Genomic DNA, 24,529 nt, shown 5'->3' with positions numbered 1-24,529 from the left:
AGGACACCAATTTGTCAGGTGAAACAGTTTTCCTAGTGTTTAGTTTTGAAGGAAGGTGGGCTGTAATATTAATTGAGTGATGGAGTAGAGAATAATCTCAGCAGTATTCTTATGCATAGCAAAAAACTCCCTGAAAGCACAGTTCTGAGTTTCACAAATACGTATTTTTGTGAAGTTTTCTCATGAAAGCTGAGAATCTGCTGTCAGTTGTTTTTCAGTGAAAGCACTTGTATGGGAGGGTGGGAGTGGGGAAGGTAGTATATTCTAAGCATGTAGCTTTAAAAATAACATTTATTGTGTTTTTCTTTTATTGTAAACAGAACACATTCTCATGGTAGAAAATTTGGAAAATACAAGAGTTTTAAAAAGAAGAAAATAAAAATCACCAGTAATCCAACCACCTTGGAGAATACCGCTGTATTAACGTTATGCAGCTTTTAGATGGCTTAAGCCGTGGATAAACCGAGGCTATCTAGACTAGAGGAATGGATGGGCTTGACAGAGTCTTCCATCAATACCACTGTCCTCAACGGGTTCTGACAAGAAATGAGCTGCAAGTGTCTTTAGGTTATTGCTTCTGGCTAGGTCCAGAATTGCATTTATTTTGTGCTGTTTAAAGGTGAATTTGTATGCTTTCAAGATCAGATGAATAGGTTGGTAACTTGGCTAGCCTCTTGTGAAAACTGAGGTGCCTATCTGAAATATTGCTTGGCAGAAGGTTATCTATCCACTTTCCACCTCTGAGAGCTGAGAGGCAAACCAGGGTGTTTCTGCTCTCTTTCATGAGTGTTGAATGCTAGACACACAAGGAAGATCCTTCTGATACCTTGCTGCAACAGGAGGTGAATCAAAGTAGAAGTACAGAAGCTAGGTAGCTTGGTGAGGTAAAGGCCAAGAGCAGCTTGTGGATCTATCCTTGTACCTCCCTACTGATGGTCTAGCTTGTGGTTTAATACCATCTACATTTCACTAGAGCCAGGTCAGCAGCATTGAGAACCCTTTGTTTCTTACTAGGCAATCACCAATATGTATTGGATGCCTGTTTTATGCATGAAGTGTTTTACCACACTGGTTTTGCTGGCGTTTCCTACCTCCTCACATATTGTCTATGTGATTTGCTCAATAATGTAGGGATGTTTTCAGAGTCCATAGTATATAAAACTCATAGTATATATATGTAAGTCCATAGTATAATATATATATATCAGGTGACTAGATGGTGTGACTTAAGGAAAGAACACGTTGCCAGTAATTCAGATTTGCCATTGACACAGGAGGACCCATGCCTGAGAAAGACTTTTATCTGAGTTACTGAGGTTGAGCTGTTTTGAAGCTCTCAAGCAGAGGGATGCTGGATCTGCTGTGGGAATCTGGCTGAGCAGCTGCAGGGACAGCTGGGGGTAAAGCACCCACCCTTCCCCAGTTTGGTGAGGATGCACTCCTCAGCTGTTCTGCAAGGCCAGACTGCTTATCTGCTGTAATTGAAGCAAGAATTGAGATGTCCAAAGAGGACAGAAATGGGACAATTTAATACTAGAAAAGAAAGGAATAAAAGGGTTAAAGTCTTGAATGCTAAAACTTCTGAAATACTTAATCCTAAAAGATTAGAAAATATAAGTTGAAACTTCAAATGAAAAAGAGATTCAATTTAAAAAAGAGAACTTTGGTAAGATTAATCTTTCAAAGGGTAAAAATAATAATACTGTATCTTACAACATGGTTATCACTGTTCTGAGCACTTAATGTGTATTAACTCGTAAAACCCTCACAACTGTGTGAGGTAGGTGCTACTGCCTCTTTACAGATGATGAAACTGAGGTATAGGGAGGCCAAGCAAAGTGTCGGAGGAGTGGATGTGATGGAGCCAGAATTTGAACCCAGGCAGCCTGGATGTAGTCTCTACTATTAATCACTATGGGAAAGTGGTGATAGAATAAAAGGGAATGTGAAAGTTGGAAAAATTTAAAAAAAAATGGTCTAAATAGTCAATACACGTTTATGAGGAAATGATTATCCTTCCAGGACATGTAGATTAAAAACTACGAGTTTCTTGTTTATACCCATCAGATGGACAAAAGTTTAAAAATCTCATAATACCAAGTGTTTGAGAGGATGTGGAACAAAGGAGACTCTCATATTCAGCTGGAGAAAGTGTAAATTGGTACAATCACTTTGGAGAGCAATTTGACAAGGTGAAGATGTGCATACTCCGCAATCCACTTCTAGGCTCATATCCTCTGAACTCTCAAATGTGTACCCAAGAAGATATGTATACGCCTTCATGATAGCATTGTTTGTAAGAGTAAAGAAATGGAAACGACCTAAGTGGCCATCAATAGGGGAATGGATAAATATGGTATATTCATACAATGGAATTCTATATGGCAGTTAAAATGAACACAATGTTGAGTGAAAAAGCAAGTTGCAGAATGATTTGTACACTGTGATGCCATTTATTAATGTTTAAAAACATGCAAAACAATATGCATATATACAGACTGTGTATTAACAATGTTTAAAAATGCATGGGCGTGTTAAACACCCGGGGAGTGGCTGGGGAGAGAAGGAGGGAAAAGGGATTGGAGTTGTGAGGGATGGTACACAGTGGATGTCAACTGTAACAAACTACTACAAAAAGAGCTGAAGTAAATATGGCAAAATGTTGATTTCTTGCTAAGGTGGTATACCATTGGTACATGGGTGTTCGTTTTGTTAATGATGTTCTCTGTATTTTTATGTATACTTGAAATATTTGATAAAAAGTGAAACAAAATGTGATTAAAAATGCACATGAGAAAAGGAACAGAAAACAAGAACAGTGATCACTAAACATCAAGGATAAAATAGTGAACAGTGATCTTGAAAAGAGAAATATAAGTATTGTAAGGCCAGTTGCAGAAGTGTGAAGTATGTGTGGGGAAGCCTGAGGTGAGGTATATATGGGGAAACAGATGCTTCATTCAAACATGGTGGCAGTGGCAGTGATGATTTTAATGCCGAAATAGTCATGCAGTTTGTAAATCCAACCACTTTTGGGTGAATATAAGTTAGGCCAAGAGCCTTTCAAAACCTTTCCGGTCCTGCGAATGTTGCGCTTGGAAAACACAGGAGATGGGGTTGGTGTGAGGCAGGGGTTGGGGAACTGTGCTGCCTCCTGCGCCGCCACTCCTGCCGCAGCCTCTCCCCTTCAAATCTTCACACTGAGGATTGTGTTTATCCCAGGACACCTGGCTTAGAAGATGAGATGTCCGTTTTATTCTGCTCCTTCTCAAAGTGTACTTTTCAAATACGAGTTGGTAACTATAGGGCATTTGAGAGCGATCACTGTAATTGAAGTAATCAGAACTTTTCAGTTTAGACAAGAATCTAGAGAAAGGAATTAGGCATATCTGTACCTTCTGCAGTTCCAACAGCTTATGTCATATACATAATTAGGCTTTGCCCACTTACTATTCAATTCATTCTTGTGGGACTCATGGAAAATTCAGATTCTTTGGTGGGACGTGATGAACTGTGTAAGGGAAAATGTTAATTGGAGAAAGGGAATGCTTAGCTTGAATGGTTTTTGCGTTGCTTTGGAAAATCATGTATTTTTAAAGTTGGTGTTTACTTCAACTGTTGGTATTCACTTAAGTACCCATCACATGGTACTGCCTTCCATCAGATGCCAACTGTGATTGGTAGCAGACAGATAGACATTAACTGACTCCTCTCTTGTTGCTTTTTTCCCCCCTAAATTTCTCTAAGACTAGAGATATAAAGCACTGTATGTTTCTGTGAGAATTTCACAAATTTTTGTGTGTGTGTGTGTGTTGGTTTGGTGAATTATTCCTCACTCTGCCCTCTGGTGTGTTTTCTTTATTTTTGCTTAGAAGCTACTGAATTTGCTTTTGAAGAAAATATTTACTTTTTTAGTCTTATTTGGGGTGTACCCCCTTTAAAAAAAAACAATAACAAATGCACATGGCAAGCAACAGAGTAGGAAAAGGTACACTCGCCCACTCTGACCCATCCTCTGATTCATCTCTTCATATCTTTGTGTATTCCCATAATATTTTATGCCTATACAAGCGCTTATGTTGAACCAAATGAAGTGGCCATTTTTGTAAGTCAGAATATAGGCAGTTTTATTTGGTTTAATGTAATATATATGTCTTTTTCTTTAAATGGGTAGGAATGTACTACATACGCTGTTGTACGTCATGGTTTTTTTTTTTATATTTAAGTCTTGGAGCTTGTTGTGGATCTGTATATAGAGACCTACTTTGTTCTTCATGTCTGCACAGTGTTTTCCTGAATGGATTGCCCATGTAATCCATTAGTTCATATTATATTAGTATATAGTTTATATGTATGCTTAGTTTATATTAGTATATAGATTATTTTATTTACAGTGTTAAATTACAGATTTATTAGTATGTAGATTATTTTCCTTTTAAAGACTATATATACCTATGCAATGATTATCTTTTTACTTATGTTTTACACTCAGGTTCAAATATATCTGTAGGACACATTTCTGATAAATTTATTTTACTCAGTTGAATGAAAGAACATATCATTTTAATTATAGACACTAACTTTTTATTTAAAATGTATGTTTATTCAGTCCATGGTTATTATTCACTGCATATTTGTCAGTGACTGACCTTTATACCTGAATCTTGCTTTTGTTCCTTAGTTGGAAGATCTGGAAACTTGGGGAATAGTTGTTATTTCTTTATTGATCTGGTCAGGTCCTGAAAATAATTATAATTGAGGAAAAAAGCAATATCCCTTATATGGCTTGCAAAATTCTTGCATACTTTTTATGGTATGGTTTGAGAGAGTCAATAAATAGCATCTCCTTTGCCTTCCAAGTCCAGAATCGGTTAAAAGATGGATGGAAAAGGCAGGCAACTAGTGATCAGATACTACCTTTATTACAGATGCAATTGGAGAACAGGCCTTAAGTCTGATAGTCAAGGGGCTGGTTACTACTAGGTTGTGCAAAAGTAAATGTGGTTTTTAGAAGTAATGGCAATTACTAATTGCTTTTGCACCAACCAATAATTCACCCACAGTCAGACAGAACAGGGCTCTTGGGAACTTTAAGCCTGAAAGGAAAGGGAATCTGGTGTTTTAGATTCCAAAGAGTAAGGCCAGGTACAGTGGCTCATGCCTGTAATCCCAGCACTTTGAGAGGCTAAGGCGGATGGATCACTTGAGGTCAGGAGTTTGAGACCATCCTGGCCAACATGGTGAAACCCCGTCTCTACTAAAAATACAAAAATTAGCTTGGCATGGTGGTGCATGCCTATAATCCCAGCTACTTGGGAGGCTGAGGCAGGAGAATCACCTGAACCCAGGAGGCAGAGGTTTCAGTGAGCTGAGATAGTGCCACTGCTCTCCAGCCTGGGCGATACAGCGATACCATGTCTAAAAAAAATAAAAAGGATTTCAAAGAGTGAGAAAAAGAAGAGGCAAAGCCACATATGATTAGTGTCCCTCCCTCGCCATTAGATAAATTATTATTCATCATCTGGGGATGTTAGCCAAGGGTGGAGAGAGGAAAGAGTTCAGGAGTAATTAGCAAATCTACATGGAAACTAGGGGAGAGGGAAGGGAATAAGTGTTCTTTACAAACATCACCTTTTAGGGCAGAATGTAGCATATTTTATATGCAGTAATGAGGAGGGGCTGGAAAAATAAAAACACTTCCCCATGTAAGAGCAATAAGTTGGAGCACCTGTACTAGAACTCTGTTTCTTACTCTGTTTAATACTCTTACCGTGTCACACAGTCTTCAAGAGTAAATAACTGTTTGCATCTTGAGTCTTGTCCCATTTTCATACATCTCTTGTGCAGGGAATTGCTGCTACCAAAAGTCAAACCTGATTATTTAGACCCTGGGCTGCAGTGTAGTCTGGATAAGCAATAGCATCATGTAATTGACTATGCCCACTTTGCCTTAATTGTAGGATGTGGTCATATGCCAGTAAATGTGAAATGTTATTAGCATTAATTGCATTCATATACTAATATTGTGATATTTATAATATATGCTATTATAACAATGCTGTTTGTAGTGCTATATATTATAATAAGTAACATTCAGCATTGATTCAACAAATATTGGGGTTCTGTTGATGGATAATGTCAGAAATGAGCAAAAACAGCCTCTGTGTTTCAGACAGTGGGCTGGCATTGTGAAGGCCTGTATTGGGAGGAATTTGTTGCATTTGTGGTACTGACAGTTGCTAGATGGACTGAATACAGAGGAGAGGGCAGTATGGCCATAGGCTAAGCCAAGGAGGGCCTTGTAGGCTATGTTAAGGCTTTTGGCCTTTAAGAGCAATAAGAAAGTAAAGGATTTTTAAACTGAGGAGAGAGCATTAGTACTTAAAAAAAAATTGAGCACAGTGAAAATGGATCTGAAGGGGATGTAGTGGATGTAGTTGGAGGCTATTACAGTAGCCCAGGCCAGAGATGATGGCTTCCAGCGGAATATTGACAGTGGAAATGGAAAAGTGGAAGGATTCAAGAGTTTAGAGGTGAAGTTGACAGAAGTTGCTTGTGGTTGGTGTTGGAACGTGAGAGTGAAGGCGGTTGGAACTATTGTGACGTTTCTGTCTTAAGCAGCATTATGGATTATGGGCCTACTCACGTTGGGATTGCTGGAAGAGGAATAAATTTGTAGGAAGTAGAACTGCACTTCACTCTCAGACACTGAATCGAAGTACCTTTGAAGGCCAGGCGTGGTGACTCACAGCTGTAATCCCAGCACTTTGGGAGGCCAAGGTGGGAGGATCACCAGAGTTCAGGAGTTCGAGACCAGCCTGGCCAACATGGCGAAACCCCGTCTCTACTACAACTACAAAAATTAGCTGGGCGTGGTGAGGGGGCTGCCTCTAATCTCAGTTACTCAGGAGGCTGAGGCAGGAGAACTGCTTGAACCTGAGAGGCGGAGGATGCAGTGAGCCAAAATTGCGCCATTGCACTCCAGCCTGAGCAACAAGAGCAAAACTCCGTCTCAAAAAAAAAACAAAAAACAAAAAACAAACCCAGTGCCTTTGAGGCATCCAAAGTGCAATGTTGTATAGGTAGTGAGTTATATGGGTCTGGAACTCAAGGGAGAGTTTGGACGGGAGACATGTTTGGGATAGTTAGCCTCCATGATTTGAAGTTGTGGGTGAGATTGCTTACAGAAGTGTTTCTCAACCTGGACTGCACTTTGGAATCACTGAACTTTGACAAATACCACCCACCCCAGAGATTCTGATTCAATTAATCTAGAGTAAAGCTTGGGCATTGGGCTTCTAGGAGCTCCCCAGATGGTGTGCAGTCAAGGTTGAGACCCACTGGCCTAGAGACAACCTAGGCTGAGACTAGGAGAGGAATCAGGATTGAGCCTTGAACACACATGACCAGTTGGAGAAGGATGAGCCTGCCCAGGAGAGTATTAAAAGGTGACCAGAGAGATGGAATGAAGACTAAGTGTGGTGTCAGAAGTAAGTAAAAGAATGGTCAGCAGTGTCTGTTGGCTACTGAGAAGCCAGTTACAGTGGAACTTAGATTTGGCAACATGGATGTCATTCAGTAACCATAGGGAAAGCTGTCAGTGCTTGGAACAGATGCCAATTAGATGGGGTTGAGAAATGCGAGGAAATGGAGACAGCTAGCATAGGCAGCTTTTAAAGGTATTTGGGGAGAGAGACCCAGTGTGAGTCTCTTTAAATGGTAAAGAAAACTTACCTTATTCAAGAGTTCCAGAAGAAGGTGGTGTGCTAGGTTGTATATTCAGTGGCTCAACAATGTCATCAGAGACTGAGATTTTTCCAGCCTCAGTGTGTGACTTGGTCCTCAGGCTGTCCCCTCAGAATGAAGGATGGCTGCTGTAATTCAGACGTCTTCAGCAGAAGAAGGACAACTTTGTCTTATGTCCTTTTAAAAAAATCTTAAAACACATGCTGAAAAGTATACAAGTGTTAAGTGTAGATGGAATTTTCGGAAGTCAAACAACTGTAACCAGCGCGCAGATCACAACCCCGGTACCCCAGAAGTTCCTCTTGTTCCTCCTCCTAGTCATGACCCACCTCCTCCCCCAGGATAACTACTAGCCTGGCTTCCGTTGGTTAATTTTGTCTGTTTTAGTGCAATATAATGGAATAATATACTATGTGTTCTTTTATGTTTGATTTTCAGCATCGTTTTTGAGATCCATATTGTTGCATGTAGTTGTAAAGTGTTCATTGATTGCATGAATATACCACATTTTATCCATTCTATTGTTGATGGGCATTTGGGTAGCTTCTTGTATTTGGCTTTTGCAGATAGTATTGTTGTGAACATACGTATTCATTTCCGTTGAGTGTATAATCAAGGAGTGGAATTGCTGGAACAGAGGGTATGCTTATATGCATTTAGCTTTCCTGTGTGATTGTATCATTTTGTACTCTTAGAGCAGCATATGAGTTTCAGTTCTGTGCCCTCACCAACACTTACTATTTTTCATCTTTTATTTTAGACATTCTGGTGGGTGATGGTGGCATACCACTGTGATTATAATTTCCATTTTCATAAATTGATTAAGGATATTTCAGATCTTCATAAGGTTATTGACCATTTGGATATTTTCTTTTGTGAAGTGCCTGTTTAAGTCTTTTGCTATTTTTTTCTCTTGAGTAGAATGCCTTATTCATTTTTAGGAGTTTTTCTTTTGTATTCTGAATACGAGTCATTGGTCAGATATATGTATTGCAAATATCTTCTCACACTCAGTGGCTTGCCTTTTCACTGTTGATGTTTTTTCACAAACAAGTTACTAATTTTAATGTAGTACAGTTTATCGGTTTTTCTCTATGATAAGCTCTTTTTGTGTTCTGTTTATCGTCTTTACCCATTCAAAGGTCACCAGATTGTGTTTTGTCTAAAGGTTTGATTGTTCAACTTTAATGTACAGATCTGCAGTCCATCTGGACCTGGTGTTTGTATTTAGTGTGAGATTGTGTTCAAGATTCATATGGGCCAGAAGCAGTGGCTCACGCTTATAATCCCAGCACTTTGGGAGGACAAGGCAGGAACTTTGACAAATACCACCCACTTGACAAATACCATTGCTTGAGCCCAGGAGTTTGAGACCATCCTGGGCAACATAATGGGACCCTGTCTCTCCAAAAAATTCAGAAATTAGCCAGAAATTAGCTAGGCATGATGGCACATGCCTATAGTACCAGCTATTCAGGAGGCTGAGGTGGGAGGAGTGCTTGAGCCTGTGATGTCAAGGCTGTGGTGAGAGGGACTGGCACTGCACTCCAGCCTGGGTGACAGAGCGAGACCTTGTTTCAAAAAAAAAAAGAAAAAAGAAGAAAAGATTCATATGGATGTCCAATTGACCCAGTACCATTTATTAAAAGAGTATATTTTCTCCATGTACTGCAGTATTACCTTTGTCATGAATCAGGTGATTATGTGTAAGAATCCATTTCTAGTTTCTTTAGTCTATTTTGTTGGTCAGGTTATCCTCATCTAGTTGGGTTTTTTTTTTTTTAATGTAACCTTTTAGTAGGTATTGATATCTGCTAGTATAAGTTATCTAGTTCTTCCTTGAAATCTCTTTAATAGTGATGAATTAGTATAAATATGAATGTGAAATGGTGAACCAGCAAATCTTAATCTATGTTGAAAAAAGTAGGTGAATAAGTCAGTGAGTTGGGTACCCTGAGGAGATAGGAACAGTTGAAAAAGTTAAATGGGACAACCTAGATTATAGTGGGAGTTGGATACCTGAATTAGTGATTGAACAGTTTGAAGTTTGAACAGTTTTGAGTGATGCTAAGTTCCAGGGGTGCAGTGATGGGTGGCTGAGTTGGGCTAGAGGTGGAAGTCATTGAAGATAAGGAAGCCAGGAAACTGATAGACTGTGGTATGGATCTGTTAGCATTTGATAGGTTATGAAAGTACATTTAATAATGTAGTATCTAATTTAATATCTACCTCAGAACAGTTAGAATTATTCACATTTTACAGATGAGAAAAATGGGCCCAGAGATGTTAATAACTCCCTAATAGCCCCAAGAAAATTAGTGATTAAATTAGACTTAACCCGGGTCTTATGGTCTAGCTTCCGTGCTCTGTTCAGTGTAGCTTAACTGATGTTGTGTGAAAGACCTGGTAGTGATACATCTGGAAAGTCTTACTGACATGCAGAAATAGTACAGAAAAACGTACAAATAAGAACGTTATAGGCTCGGCATGGTGGCTCACGCTGTAATCCCAACACTTTTGGAGGCCGAGGCAGGTGGAGGCCGAGGCAGGTGGATCACAAGGTCAGGAGATCAAGACCATCGTGGCTAACACGGTGAAACGCTGTCCCTACTCAAAATTCAAAAAATTAGCCGGGTGTGGTGGCATGCACCTGTAATCCCAGCTACTCTGGAGGCTGAGACAGGAGAATCACTTGAACCCGGGAGGCAGAGGTTGCAGTGAGCCGAGATCACGCTGCTGCACTCCAGCCTGGGCAACAGAGCGAGACTCCATCTCAAAAAAAAAAGAAAAAAAAAAAAAAGAATGCTATGCATAGATACGATGTTGATGTGTGCAAGAAATACATCAGAAATATTAAAAGTAGTTATTCCTGGGTAGTTGTGATTGTGACTCTGGGTGACTTTTTCCCTTTGTTTTATTTTTCTGTATTTTCCAAATTTCCTATAATGGACGTATATTATATGGATTTTTAAAAATTAAAATTATCTTTTGACTAGATAATATACATGGAAAATTCACAAAGTATACATATGCAAGATATAATACTTTTACTAAAAAAGAGTGAAAAATTTTAAATACTTAATTGTTTTTCTTTTTAGAAATGCACTCGGTGATGGAAAGAGAGCCACTATTCTGAAGAACACTTGGCCAAAGGTCGGTTTCTTCTGTATTTTACTTTGAGCAAATAATGCCATACAACATTGTGAAAAATCTGTTTACCGGGTGTGTTTGTTATAAAAATGCTATATGAAATGACATAGAGCTCCAGAATGTGAAAGGGCAGTCATGAGATCCATGATCAGCGTGGGGACCCAGCCACAGCAGTGACGGGCTGTGTGTGAGGACAGGCGGCCTGTGGGCATCTTGAGCCTTCGGGGTGCCTTAGTGATTGAGAGGTCGTCTATGCATATTCTGGGTGGGTGTGCCTGAGTGTGAAAAGCCACTTAAAACTGGGAAGGAACTGTAGGAGGCTGTCTTTATAGGAGGCAGGAAAAGGTTTCTTAACACACAGTGCACAAATCAGCAGTGAAAAAAACCATCTTGATATATTTGGCTATATCAAACTTAAAAACTTGTGTATGTCAAAAGACACCATAGATGAAATAGTAGTTTGAGAGGAGATAATTTGCCACATATATAACTGGTAGGATTTATAGCCGGAATATGCACATAATTCCTAAAGTAAATAAGAAACCCAGTAGAAAATGGGCCAGTAAAACAAGTAAGCATTTCACGGAAGAGTAATCCTGAATGGCCAATAGAAATAAGAAACTATTTCTATTTCCTAGTAATTAAAATTGTAGGGATTTGGTACACAGAAAAATGAAACCAATAGTACAGAATAGAGGGCCTCCACACAGAACCCACTATGTGAGTAAATTTTACAGTGTCGTATTGTTTGAGTCCTTCAGATTGGCAGAAATTAAAGAGGCTGATTGTCCTGAGTGTTGGTGGGTATGTGTAGTAACAGGAAGCCCCAGTAAACTGGTGGGAGCGTGATTGCTTACAACAACTGAGGGAGCATTATGATAGACAGACTCCACAGTTACTTGGTTCTGAGTGTGTGTACCCTAGAAAATTTCTAGCAAATATGCACATGGTAAGATATACAAGGTTGGTCATTGCAACATTGTTTTAATGGCATACTACTGCAAATACCTACATGTCTGTTGATAAAGCAGCAAATAAATGTGGTATTTTCACTTGATCAAAGTTGTTACTCTGACCTGTGTGATCTGTCCCCGTCGTGAACACTTGTTATTTCTCCAACCTCACTCCTCCTGTTCTGTCCCTGGTTCACTTTATGTTGGCCCTTGGCATCCTCACTGTTCCTTAGACATGCCAGGCCCACTTCCACTTGGTACTTGCCCTTCCCTCTGCCTGGAATGCTTTTCCCCAGAGCATTGGCCAGCCCCCTTTTTTCCTTTCAGTTGGTATTGAAAGTACTCTTCTCAGTGAAACATTCCCTGGCCACATTACTAAAATGCCAAACACCTCACTTCCTATGCATTTCTTATCTTCTTTCCCTGCTTTACTTTTTTCCTCTTTGGACTTACCATTATTGAATACATGATATCTACTGTTAGAGTTATATTGGCTATTCTGTATATCTTCCAGTATAATATGAGCTCCACAAGGAAAGATTTTTTTGGTGTTTGGTTCACTTCACTCTTGAATCCAGACTGTCTAACTAGCTGCCTGACACTTAGCAGGCACTCATTAGTAAATAATTGTTGACTTAGTGATTGAATGAATCACATAGTAGATTGCAGTTGAATTAACTGGCTTATCAACATTTATGGATTTTTAAAAGTGTTAAATGAAAAAGTAAAACATAGGCTGGAAAAATACCTATCAAGTTCATGATAGTGTTTGCTTCCGGGCAGTAAGAGAGGGAAAAGAGATTGGAGAGGGTGCAAAGGAGATTTCAGCCGTATCTGTATCATCAGAAATAGTTTTATTTCTTTCATTAAAAAATCAGAAGCAAATATAACAAAATGTTAACAGTTAATTCTGGGTATCTGTGTATTAGTCTCTGTATTTTCCTAAACTGTAAAAATCTCCATTTTTTTTTTTAAGTGAAGCTTTAGATGCCAGGCGTGATGACTCACACCTGTAATCCTAGCACTTTAGGAGGCCGAGGTGGGCAGATCACTTGAGGTCAGGAGTTTGAGACCAGCCTGGCCAACATGTGAAACCCCGTCTCTACAAAAAAATACAAAAAAATTAGCTGGATGTGGTGATGCATGCCTGTAGTTCTAGCTACTCAGGAGGCTGAGGCAGGAGAATCATTTGACCCCAGGAGGTTCAGAGGTATCGGAAAACCACAGCACAGGCCGATGGTTCCATCCAGCTCTAAAAACTTCTCCATTTCTAGATGTAGGAAAGACGATGACTTGGAGACTGTTACTGCCTTCACATATTTTAAAAACATGAAGTTATTTATAATGAATGACATTTTTTACTTTATCTGGCACAAAATTATTATATTCTCTGTTAGCAAAATATAACAAAAGTTGAACTCTTTCCTGGGGGTACAGAAATTTCTTAAGCAAAAATATTGATCCTTAGTTATTGTAATTATTTGTCTATTTATAACTTTTCACTTAGCTCATTAGGTAATTTTATTTCCTGAGGTACTAACATTTTAAATTTATTTTTCATTGGTAGGGACCTAATCTAATATTTTAAGTAATGAATCAGTTTTCAAGCAAAATAGTGTTCCTTGCCTGTTTTCTTTAACTTAAGCATATTTTTGAGAAAAAATTAAATTTATCTTTTTGGAACAGGGTCATTATCGTTATTGTGATGCTCTTTCTATGCTGGGGGAATATGACTGGGCCCTGCAAGCAAACATAAAAGCTCAAAAACTCTGTAAAAATGACCCTGAGGGAATCAAGGATCTAATTCAGCAGCATGTAAAGTTACAAAAACAAATAGAAGACCTACAAGGTATTTCACCTAAGATTCTTTTGCTTACAGTCTAATTCTCTTTCAGACTTTGGAAGTTGGGTTTCTTGTATTAACAGAGGACCACAAATCAATCCTCAGATGATTTATCCTTATTTTATCATGTTATCTTGGTCATGGCGCTTGAGTTTTTCATTTCTATCTGTGTAGAGTTACATGTTATCCATTAGGTAATTATAAATGATTTGTACTTTTTATTTGAAACAGACAGCAACTAAATTGTTATTATTTGTTCTTCTGTAGAAAAAAAAATCCCTTTCAGAAATTTTGAATAAAATAAAAACTTTTTGAAACAAAATTATTTAAAAATACTTCCTTCATTACTAAAGTTATTTCCTAAAGAAAAGACCCTTCAGTAGAGCTGCTTGATGCTTCTGCACTGTTTGTGCTAATTCTGTAGTGTGCTGAACATATATATATGTAATGTTTTTTATATATATAGCAGAAATTGGCTGTGCAGGCTAGGAGTTGTAGATTTTCATTCTGCTCTTGTTTTCTCTACTAAGTCTTTTTGCTTTCTCCAATGCCTGAAATCCCTTAATCTACACTTTGAGTGTATGAGTCTTTCCTGCTTTTTCTTTTTCGGGTCGTACAATGCTGAGCTGAACAGCTCTGTTTGACTGGCAGATGTTGTTATCCATCATAACATGATTATATAATAAGATTGTGAGTTCCTTGAAGACAGGTACCGCCTCTGATTCAGATTTACATGTTGCTGTCAACTTGTCAGTGATCACATGTGATGGAATGTCAGACAAAGTTTATGTAACATTTTGTTGACACCATCCTAAACGACATCTAGAAATGTAAAATTGCTTAGGTTTACTTTTCAGTTTTCTAAATTTGATGTTCCTTATTATCAGCTTAAAGTAAATTTGAAAATCTTTTAAAGTCTATATTGCCAATCCATTGATTACTATGTGTATGTGTGTGTGATTGACTTTTATAGGTCGAACAGCAAATAAGGATCCAATTAAAGCCTTTTACGAAAACAGGTAAGTTAATAGCAGGTCAGTAGCTGCTGCTAGGAGTGGCTTTGCTCCATGAATTTAAGAATCACTTATGTTTGACGCTTTAGGAGCTAATAGCAACCACAGTAAAGTTGGAGATGGAAGGAAGACAGGTAGTTTTTTAAGTGCCTGTGTTATCAGGTGACCTGTAAGTTGTCAGATTTATTTTGCTGTTTTACTGAACCATATAGATACAAGCTCAGTAGCCTAATCCTGTGGGAAAAGAGGGGTGAAATGTTAATTGAATGTTACTATGCTTGAATGGGACCAGTTTGGCCATGAAGCTCCTGGCAGCAGAGAGCTGGGACATATCCTGTGCCCTCTGCCCTTCACCTCTGTCATGGAAACTTCTATGGCAAAAACCACAAGTACTCTTGGACCAACCTAATACTTCCAGCTTCCTGATGTCTTTCAAAGGCTAAGATACTTCCTATTAGAAATAGGCAACAGACAGACTTGAGTATGCTCACAAGAAAACAATAGCAACCAGGGTTGTACCTTTGCTTATTTGGCAATTAAAACAGATTAAATGTTTTTCTGCATGCTTGTTCAGATGTCTGGGATATTGAAGCTCCTCATTCTGTAGCATGCTGAACATGTAGACATAAAGAAATTGGCTGTGGAATCTTTAAATTTAATTTTAGTATCCTAATTTAACTTAAATTAGGATATTTAAATTTAACACAAGGACATAGGTTTTTTTGTTTGTTTTTTAAATTTTTTTGAGACGGAGTCTCACTCTGTCACCCAGGCTGGAGTGCAGTGATGTGATCTTGGCTCACTGCAGCCTCTGCCTCTGGGTTCAAGTGATTCTCCTGCCTCAGCCTCTCGAGTAACTGGGACCACAGGCAACTGCCACCATGCCTGACTAATTTCTGTATTTTTGGTAGAGATGGGGTTTCACCATGTTGGCCAGGCTGGTCTCGAACTCCTGACCTCAAGTGATCTGCTCGCCTTGGCCTCCAAAGTGCTGAGATTGCAAGAGTGAGCCACTGTGCCCAGTCTGAGCCACCGCACCTGGCTAGTATTTAAATGTTAGAACCCAGAATGCTTTTTTTTGAAGTGTTTTTTTTTTTTTTCCCCCGAGACAGAGTCTCTCTCTGTCACCTAGGCTGGAGTGCAGTGGCACAATCTTAGGTCACTGCAACCTCCGTCTACTGGGTTCAAGCAGTTCTCCTGCTTCAGCCCCCCCAGTTGCTGGGATTACAGGCACTTGCCACCACAGCTGGCCGATTTTTGTATTTTTAGTAGAGATGGGGTCTCACGATGTTGGCCAGGCTGATCTCGAACTCCTGACCTTAGCTGATCCACCTGCCCTGGACTCCCAGAGTGCTGGAATTACAGGCGTGAGCCACTGCACCCGGCCCTTGAACTGTTCTTTCTTTCTTTTGAGTTTAATACCAAATTTAAAATAATGTTTATGTATAAAGCTCCATCTCACAGGTAGAAAATCTTTTTAAAACAATAATACCTTGCTTTCAAGGAAAAAAGGCTGTGATTGCTGCAACCTGTTCATTCAAAGGATAACTTTTTAAAAATGTATAATAATTCATTTCTTTTTTCCCCCACTTAGGGCCTACACACCTAGGAATTTATCAGCACCTGTATTTGCAACTTCACTTAACTTTGTGGAGAAGGAAAGAGATTTCAGAAAAATTAATCACGAAATGGCCAACGGTGGTAATCAGAATCTAAAGGTAAGCTCCATTGAAAACTACAGTTTTTTTCAAGTATAGATAGTCTCATATTTTTACAGTAATATTTTGGTGGTAATAGAAACCAAATTTTTGGCGATTTGAATCCTTTTTGCCTATTGTTACCAAAAGAATGATTCTTTTTATAATAAATAATCTGAGTGTATCATACAACTACATAAATATAATATTTGAAAGTCACAGAATTTATTTTGAAATCACATTTATGTGTTTTCAAAATATTTTTTAAAATAACCATTTTGTCACTTATTCTCTTTGTATCGTCTTCCTTCGGTTGTTGGAAAAGTCCTCTTGTTAACATTGAAAATTTCTAAGAGACTGTGTTCAGTTAGGGAGAGGAGTTTATACTGAGCATTTCCAGCTGGATCTGGAATTGTATTGAGCATTTCCAGCTGGATCTGAAGCTAAGGGTCTGTAAACACTCACCCCAACCTGCCTTAGCAGCCCTTTTCCAGCCTTCCACCCTTTTTGAGGTCTTGAAATCACACAGGTTTACTTGGTGCTTCTAAATGAACTCTACTCTTGGGTTCAGGCCATTCTATCCAAATCGTACTTCTTCCTCAAAACCAAACACAAATGCTATATCCTCACTAACATTTTTCTCAACCACTCCAGCTTAAGTGATTTTTCCCCTTTGTGAGCTGTGAGAGGTATTACTGACTATGCAATTAACATGTCAATAACAACACAGTACTTTCTTTTCTTCTTAAGGATGATTGTTAACTACTGAAGTGATGTGTCTTTTCACCCCATCTGATTGTAAACTATCTGAGAACAGAAGTTATCCCCTGTATCTCTCCGTATCTATGGTAGACCTAAATCATCATAATGATCACTATTATAATTGATCTTTAATAATTGATTATATTTAATAATTTATTATGTATAGAAAAATATCATCAGTAGCTTCTTTTTTGGCTTGCCGTTTTGTAGTTATACTCATGAGTACCATATTGCCGCTTCTCTTTTTTTTTTTTTTTTTGAAATGGAGTCTTGCTCTGTTGCCCAGGCTTGAGTGCAGTGGCACGATCTACGCTCACTGCAAGCTTCACCTCCTGGGTTCATGCCATTCTCCTGCCTCAGCCTGCCAAGTAGCTGGGACTGCAGGTTCCCGCCACCACACCCGGTTAATTATTTTGTAGTTTTAGTAGAGACAGGGTTTCATCGTGTTAGCCAGGATGGTCTCGATCTCCTGACCCCATCATCCGCCTGCCTTGGCCTCCCAAAGTGCTGGGATTACAGGCGTGAGCCACCATGCCCAGCTGCTGCTTCTGTTTTCTTCCTCCAATTTATATTTTAAAAATAGTTTTACTCTCAGGCTTGCAGATTTTTATGTACAGATGTGATAGTGTTAATTCAGGTATTACTGAACAATTGTCACGTCAGGCATTGTGCTAGGCAACAGAAATAGAATTGTCATTCAAGAATTCGTCCTTGCGTATCATGATCCTTATCATTAGTTACCTTTTTTTTTGTTTGTTTATATATTTAGGCTTAATAACCAGCTGCATATTTTAGATGCTTGGGTTAATTCTATCCTATTCTATTCTAAATTCTTTTATATGGCTATTGAATTCTTCATGGCTGGGTTTTAGTTTTTGTTTTTAGAGTCTCACTAATTTTCATTGGCAGGTGGTGGATGAGGTGTTGAAGGTAGATGATTGTGACTGTTATCCTGAATTTTCACCACCATCAAGTGAGTATTGTTTTTATATCAATTGTTGCCAAGTTAATATAATGTCTCCTAAACTTGGATGCCCTACAATTTGCACAAGCCTTGCTTATATCCACTCTTGTTCTCCTTTACTTTATAATGCTTCTATGTTAAGAAATTGTTGAATATTTATTTGAAATCAATGCTCAGTCTTTTAATATTATTTAGTAAATGTAATTTTGGAAATTCAAATGAAAGGAAAGGAAAAGATGAAGTACATAGCTCTTTTTGACCTGCTTCTTAATTTTTTTTAGGCTGTTGTTTCTCCTTATTGAAAGTTTATTATTGCCTCCCTTCCTCCCACCTGCTAGGAGCCTGTTTAGACCTTTTTAAATCTAATTGTTCTCCCCCATAAAATTTTAATAGCTGTTTATGTACCATATGTGCATCTGTGCTTTATGTGTGAAAAGAATTGATATTGTCTCCCAATAACTAATTTTCACCCTATTGGGGGTGATATCACCCATGTTGAGAACGGATGCTGCTATAACAAAAATACCATAAACTGGATAGCTTACAAGCAACAAACATTTATTTCTCACATTTCCAGAAGCTGGGAAATTCATCATCATGATGTCAACAGATTTGATGTCTGCTGAAGGTCCTCTTCCTGGTTCATAGATGGCCATCTTTTTGCCGTGTCCTCATGTAGTAGAAGGGAGCAAGACAGCCCTCTGGGGTGTCTTTTCGTTTTCTTTTTTTTGAGACAGAGTCTTGCTCTGTTGCCCAGGCTGGAGTGCAGTGGCATGATCTGGGCTAACTGCAACCTCCGCCTCATGGGTTCAAGCAATTCTCCTGCCTCAGCCTCCCGAGTAGCTGGGATTACAGGCATGCACCACCACGCCAGGGTAATTTTTGTATTTTTAGTAGAGACAGAGTTTTGCCGCGCTGGCCAGGCTGGTGTCGAAATCTTGGCTTCAAGCAGTCCTCTCGCCTTAGCCTCCCAAAGTGCTGGGATTGCAGGCGTGTGCCCCCACGCCCAGCCTGGGGTGTCTTCTTATAAGGGCACTAATCCCATGCATGAGGGGACAGCCTCATGACCTAATTCCTCCCAAAGGTTCCACCTCCTATTACCATGGCCTTGAGGATTTGGATTTCAACATGTGAATCTTGTGAGGGACACAGATGTCCAGACCATAACAGTGCTGTAGGCTAAGTCTCATTTGTTTTAAGTTGTGTGTGCTCAGTGCATGTATTTATTTATGTATCTAGTAAACACAGATACCGCAGAACCTCATTACTTGGCATCATTTGGAGATGAAGGTTCTGGAGAAGTGAATATTTTTGTGCTTCATTCATTTGTGAATCTTAATACCACCAGAGTTTGAAGAAAATCTTTCTAAAGTGTATTACATGCTTCCCTGCCTTTTAACACGAGATTTAGGAAAATACAGGTTTTCTTGATGGCTTAAGGTTGTGGTCACTCACAACAGTGACTGACCTCAAGCCTGAAAGTGTTCGTCCCAGGATTCTTAAGGTGAGATTGTTGATTTTTTAGTTAACGATCCTCTCTTTTCCCTTCTCTTGTTTGTTGGGTGGTTGGTTTTTCTTTCCATCGTTTTGCTTCTAGCCGCCATTTCTATTTTTTGCGACCTGCAGCTTCATGTTTGCTCAGGCTCAGTTAGTTCCATAGATATAGCTACTTAATAACGAGCATTTCCATTTGGTTAGCACATTAGCGTCATGACAGGGAGGGGAAACTCAGGCAGTTGTCCTACCTGATGCAATATGAAACATCTTTGAGGATAAAACTTTTTTTTTGGAAGATAGCTTTTAATGTCTTGATATTTCTCAGGCCATTATTATCATTTAATTAAATAAATTCTGTCTACCCTTCAGCATTTACATACAGGGGAAGAAATTGAGGTTCCAGGGTTAAGGTTAAGTAGTTTTGTCCAAGGTCACAGAATGGAAATCAAACTAGAATTCTTCTGCCTTTCCAAAAGCTGCTTTTGTTTTCTGAGGCCACCAAAGCCCAGGCTCATTCCGTCCTTATTACATTGGCTCTGACTTGTCTCTGTGCCCTCCCCTTAAACCTTCATCAGATGCACCCTGCTCCTCCTGCCGTACCAGTTCTTCTACACAGCTCTGAGCAGGGCTCTCCCTGCCCAAAAATATGCAATAGTTTCCTATTCCTGCCAGCAGAATAAAGCTGGGCTCACAGAGCTGCATCTGAAGCTAAGGGTCTGTAAACACTCACCTCAGCCTGCCTTAGCAGCCCTTTTCCAGCCTTCCACCCTTTTTGAGGTCTTGAAATCACACAGGTTTACTTAGTGCTTCTGAAATGAACTCTGCTCTTGGGTTCAGGCCATTCTATCCAAATCGTACTTCTTCCTCAAAACCAAACACAAATGCTATATCCTCACTAACATTTTTCTCAACCACTCCAGCTTAAGTGATTTTTCCCTTTTGTGAGCTGTGAGAGGTATTACTGACTATGCAATTAACATGTCAATAACAACACAGTACTTTCTTTTCTTCATAAGGATGATTGTTAACTACTGAAGTGATGTGTCTTTTCACCCCATCTGATTGTAAACTATCTGAGAACAGAAGTTATCCCCTGTATCTCTCCGTATCTATGGTAGACCTAAATCATCATAATGATCACTATTATAATTGATCTTTAATAATTGGTTATATTTAATAATTTATTATGTATAGAAAAATATCATCAGTAGCTTCTTTTTTGGCTTGCCGTTTTGTAGTTATACTCACATACCATATTGCCGCTTCTGTTTTCTTACTCCAGTTTATGTTTTAAAAATAGTTTTACTCCCAGGCTTGTAGATTTTTATGTACAGATTTCAGGAACAAATACTTTTATGTTCACAGGTCAGCCTCCAAAACATAAAGGAAAACAAAAATCTCGAAACAATGAATCAGAGAAGTTCAGGTATGTTTTTTCTCTAAGGTGTGTTTTTTTCCCCCTAGCGTACTCTCCCCAAGTAAAAGGAAAAAAAAAATTGTTTTTTGAGTGTTAGCTACTTTAATGTATGTAATATGATGAGTACCAAAATCCCTTTCAAATATCAAAAGCATATCTTTAGGAAATGATAATTTTTGGCTAAAGGATTATTAATCCTGGATATTAATATGTTGACTTCTGAAAGTCATGTAATATTTAATATGTCCATATTAATTTTTTAAATTCCAGAATATGTACGCTAAAAGGAAAAAGCATTGAGAGAGATATAAGATGCACATGAAACCTCCTTCCTTGCTCACCTCATTTGACCCCTCCTGCAGTCCCTTCCCTAGGGCCTCTAGGAATGCACTGTTAACAGTTTCATGACTATTGGGAAAGTTACTCTGCATATACAGCCATGGGTATGCATATTTCAGATACCCTTTTGAGTAATTATCGTTAGAGGAAAATATTTCCTAATGAATTCTGACTACTTATAAAATGAATTCTATCAAACATTCCCATGAAAATTAACTGTAGGCCGGGCGCGGTGGCTCAAGCCTGTAATCCCAGCACTTTGGGAGGCCGAGACGGGTGGATCACGAGGTCAGGAGATTGAGACCATCCTGGCTAACACGGTGAAACTCCGTCTCTACTAAAAAATACAAAAAACCAGCCGGGCAAGGTGGCGGGTGCCTGTAGTCCCAGCTACTCGGGAGGCTGAGGCAGGAGAATGGCGTGAACCCGGGAGGCGGAGCTTGCAGTGAGCTGAGATCTGGCCGCTGCACTCCAGCCTGGGTGACAAAGCAAGACTCCCTCTCAAAAAAAAAAAAAAAAAAAAAAAACACGAAAATTAACTGTAATTAATTGCCTGCTATCTTTTTTTTTTTTTTTTTTTTGAGATAGGGTCTTGCTCTATCACTTAGGCTGTGGTGCAGTAGTGTGACCCTAGCTCACTGCAGCCTTGAACTCCTGGGCTCTAGTGATTTTTCTGCCTCAGCTCCCAAGTAGCTGGGACTACTACTGCTACTATAGTGCATGTCACTATGCCTGGGTAATTAAAAATAAATTTTTTCTAGAGACAGGGTCTTGCTCTGTTGCCCAGGCTGGTCTTGAATTCCTGGCCTCAAGTGATCCTTCTGCCTTGGCCTCCCAGAGTGCTGGCATTCCAGGCGTGTGCCTGGCCTTGCCTCCTATCTTTATAGTTAATACCCCATTGCCAACAAGATATAAATTGATTACAATGTGAAATTGTAAATCTTTTAATACAGAAGTTTTTGAAGTGAATGAAAGTGATTTTGGAGAAATAGCAAAGCCATGTCTGCCACAATACACTGGTTTTCAATTTCTTCTCCATTTCTTAATCTGAATCCATAATAGATGCTTCAGGGAGAATTATTTGAATATCAAAACACTAAAAAAAGTCAGTGAAATCTCATTTCTTTTCAAAAATGGCCATTTTTGGATGCTGCTACAAAAATTAAATACAAAGCAAGGATATAGCATATTATTATGTTTTTCTATTATTTGATAGAAAAATCATGAGTCTTCTTCCCTGCCTTCCCCTGTACCCCTAAAGAAACCAGAGCTTAATACATGGTCATTTTTTGAATGCAGGATTGTAATTTTAACCTGTTTTATTAAAAAAAAATTTATTTTTCTGATATTCTGTTTCTCTTCAAACTGAACACTCCTTATTTAATAATATCTACCATATGGGATAACCACATAAAACACTTAGAGCCCTGGAACATAGTAAATCTTCAGTGTACTTCAGCTGTCATTATTGCTGTCACCATCATTTTCATTGTTATTAGAATGACTCTGACCTACAGCTTGCTTTTTTGTCTTTTACAAAATATCTTGTGTTTCTTCCCATGTTCAGAACACAGAGCTCTTCCATTCTTCATTTGCTGCACAGTATTTTGTAATATAGCCGTATCCCCTATTTTTGTGCATTTAGGCTCTTCCTTCCTCTTTTACTCCCTCACTTTCTTTCCCTCTCTCCATCTCTCTCTTTTTCTTCTTTCTTTCCTTTGAGAGGGATAAATCATATGGTACTTCAAACATCCTTGCACATGCACCTTTGTGCACCTGTTGATGTATATTTACAATAAATACTTTGTAAATAATGTGTAGAAGTTGTTTCTGTAGTGGGATTGCTGTATCAAAGGGGACGTGTAATTTTAACTTTGACAGATATTGCCAAATTGTTCTCTCAGAAAATGGGCACTGTTCACACTCCTGCTAATCTACAAGAGGGTGCGGTGTAATAAAAAATACGTGTGTTTGGTATTTGTCCCAGTTCCTGGTACAGAGCTCCCAAAGCCCATGGAATTTCCTGAATGATATGAGTATAGTTTGTTACTCATCATGAGCCCCTTTCCATGTATTTGAGTTTATGCTAATGGGGTGACTCAAAGTAGTGCCTCAGATAGTTCAGGAGGAGGTCTAGTTACCATAAAGACCAAGCACCTGATTAGAGGGCTAAGACTTTCAGCCTCATACCTGACCTCCAAGGAGGGGAGGGGGGCTGGAAATTGAGGTTAGGCACCAGTGGCCAGTGGTTAATTGTACCTACATACCTACATAATGAAACCTTAGTAAAATCCTTAAAAGAGGGCTTGGGGAGCTTCTAGGTTGACGAATGCATTGATGTGCTGGGAAAGCGGCATGCCCAAGGGGAGCACAAAGCTCCTCGCACTCCCCAACCTTCCTATGCATCTCTTCCTCTAGGCTGTTTGTGAGTTGTATCCTTTATAATAAATTGGTAATAGCAAGCACTTCCTTGAGTTCCATGTGTTTTTCTAGTGAGCTTGAAGAGGGAATCATGGGAACCCTCTTATAGTCAGCAGGGCAGGAGTGTGGGTAACCTGTGTACCCCACTTGCAGCTGAAGTGAGGGCAGTCTGGTGGGACTGATTCTTTACCCTCTGAGCTCTGCGCTAACTCTGGGAGTTAGTATCAGAACTGAATTGCATTATTGCACACTCATTTTGTGTTGGACAGTTGAATTGATATGGAAAAATGACAGTATTTGGTATTGGAAAAAATCTATACATCTGATGTCAGAAGGGCTTTCAGAAAACTCCACATCAAGTGCCTCAGATTTTCTTACTCTCACCAACTTAGGGAATCAGACATTCTGAAATGCTTATATCTTATTATTAGATTTTCCCATCACATTGAACATCTTTGCACTGTTTATTGGGCACATTTATTGTTTTAGGATAATGTTGTTACTAGTGACTGGAGATCAAGGCAAATACCCCTTAATTTTTCTCTTTTTTCAAAAGCTGCTTTTCCATATTTTCTTTATAATCAATTCATCTGGTTTCCCTCCACCTCTGATTTTATAGGAATGTTTATTGAGATTGCATTGAGTATAGAAATTTCTAATAGAAATATTGCCAAAATGCCAATTCCCCCCAAAAGAATGGCCAACTTGTATGGCTTACCATTTACTC

At 39.0% G+C, this 24,529-nt stretch overlaps 1 protein-coding gene across 1 annotated transcript in view; it reads left to right on the top strand.

Moving 5' to 3' along the window:
• Positions 1 to 24,529, top strand: part of TTC3 (tetratricopeptide repeat domain 3) — a 111,373-nt gene that overhangs the window by 16,463 nt on the left and 70,381 nt on the right. The window contains exons 10-15 of the mRNA XM_050784613.1: positions 10,845 to 10,899; positions 13,536 to 13,698; positions 14,666 to 14,711; positions 16,300 to 16,423; positions 18,074 to 18,137; positions 20,991 to 21,051. Of these exons, the coding sequence (XP_050640570.1) occupies positions 10,845 to 10,899; positions 13,536 to 13,698; positions 14,666 to 14,711; positions 16,300 to 16,423; positions 18,074 to 18,137; positions 20,991 to 21,051 (513 nt within the window). The remainder of the gene's footprint in view (positions 1 to 10,844; positions 10,900 to 13,535; positions 13,699 to 14,665; positions 14,712 to 16,299; positions 16,424 to 18,073; positions 18,138 to 20,990; positions 21,052 to 24,529) is intronic.

The sequence above is a fragment of the Macaca thibetana genome, chromosome 3, assembly GCF_024542745.1.
Source record: "Macaca thibetana thibetana isolate TM-01 chromosome 3, ASM2454274v1, whole genome shotgun sequence".
Taxonomy (NCBI): Eukaryota; Metazoa; Chordata; class Mammalia; order Primates; family Cercopithecidae; genus Macaca; species Macaca thibetana.
This window is presented reverse-complemented; position numbering and strand designations above follow the sequence as displayed.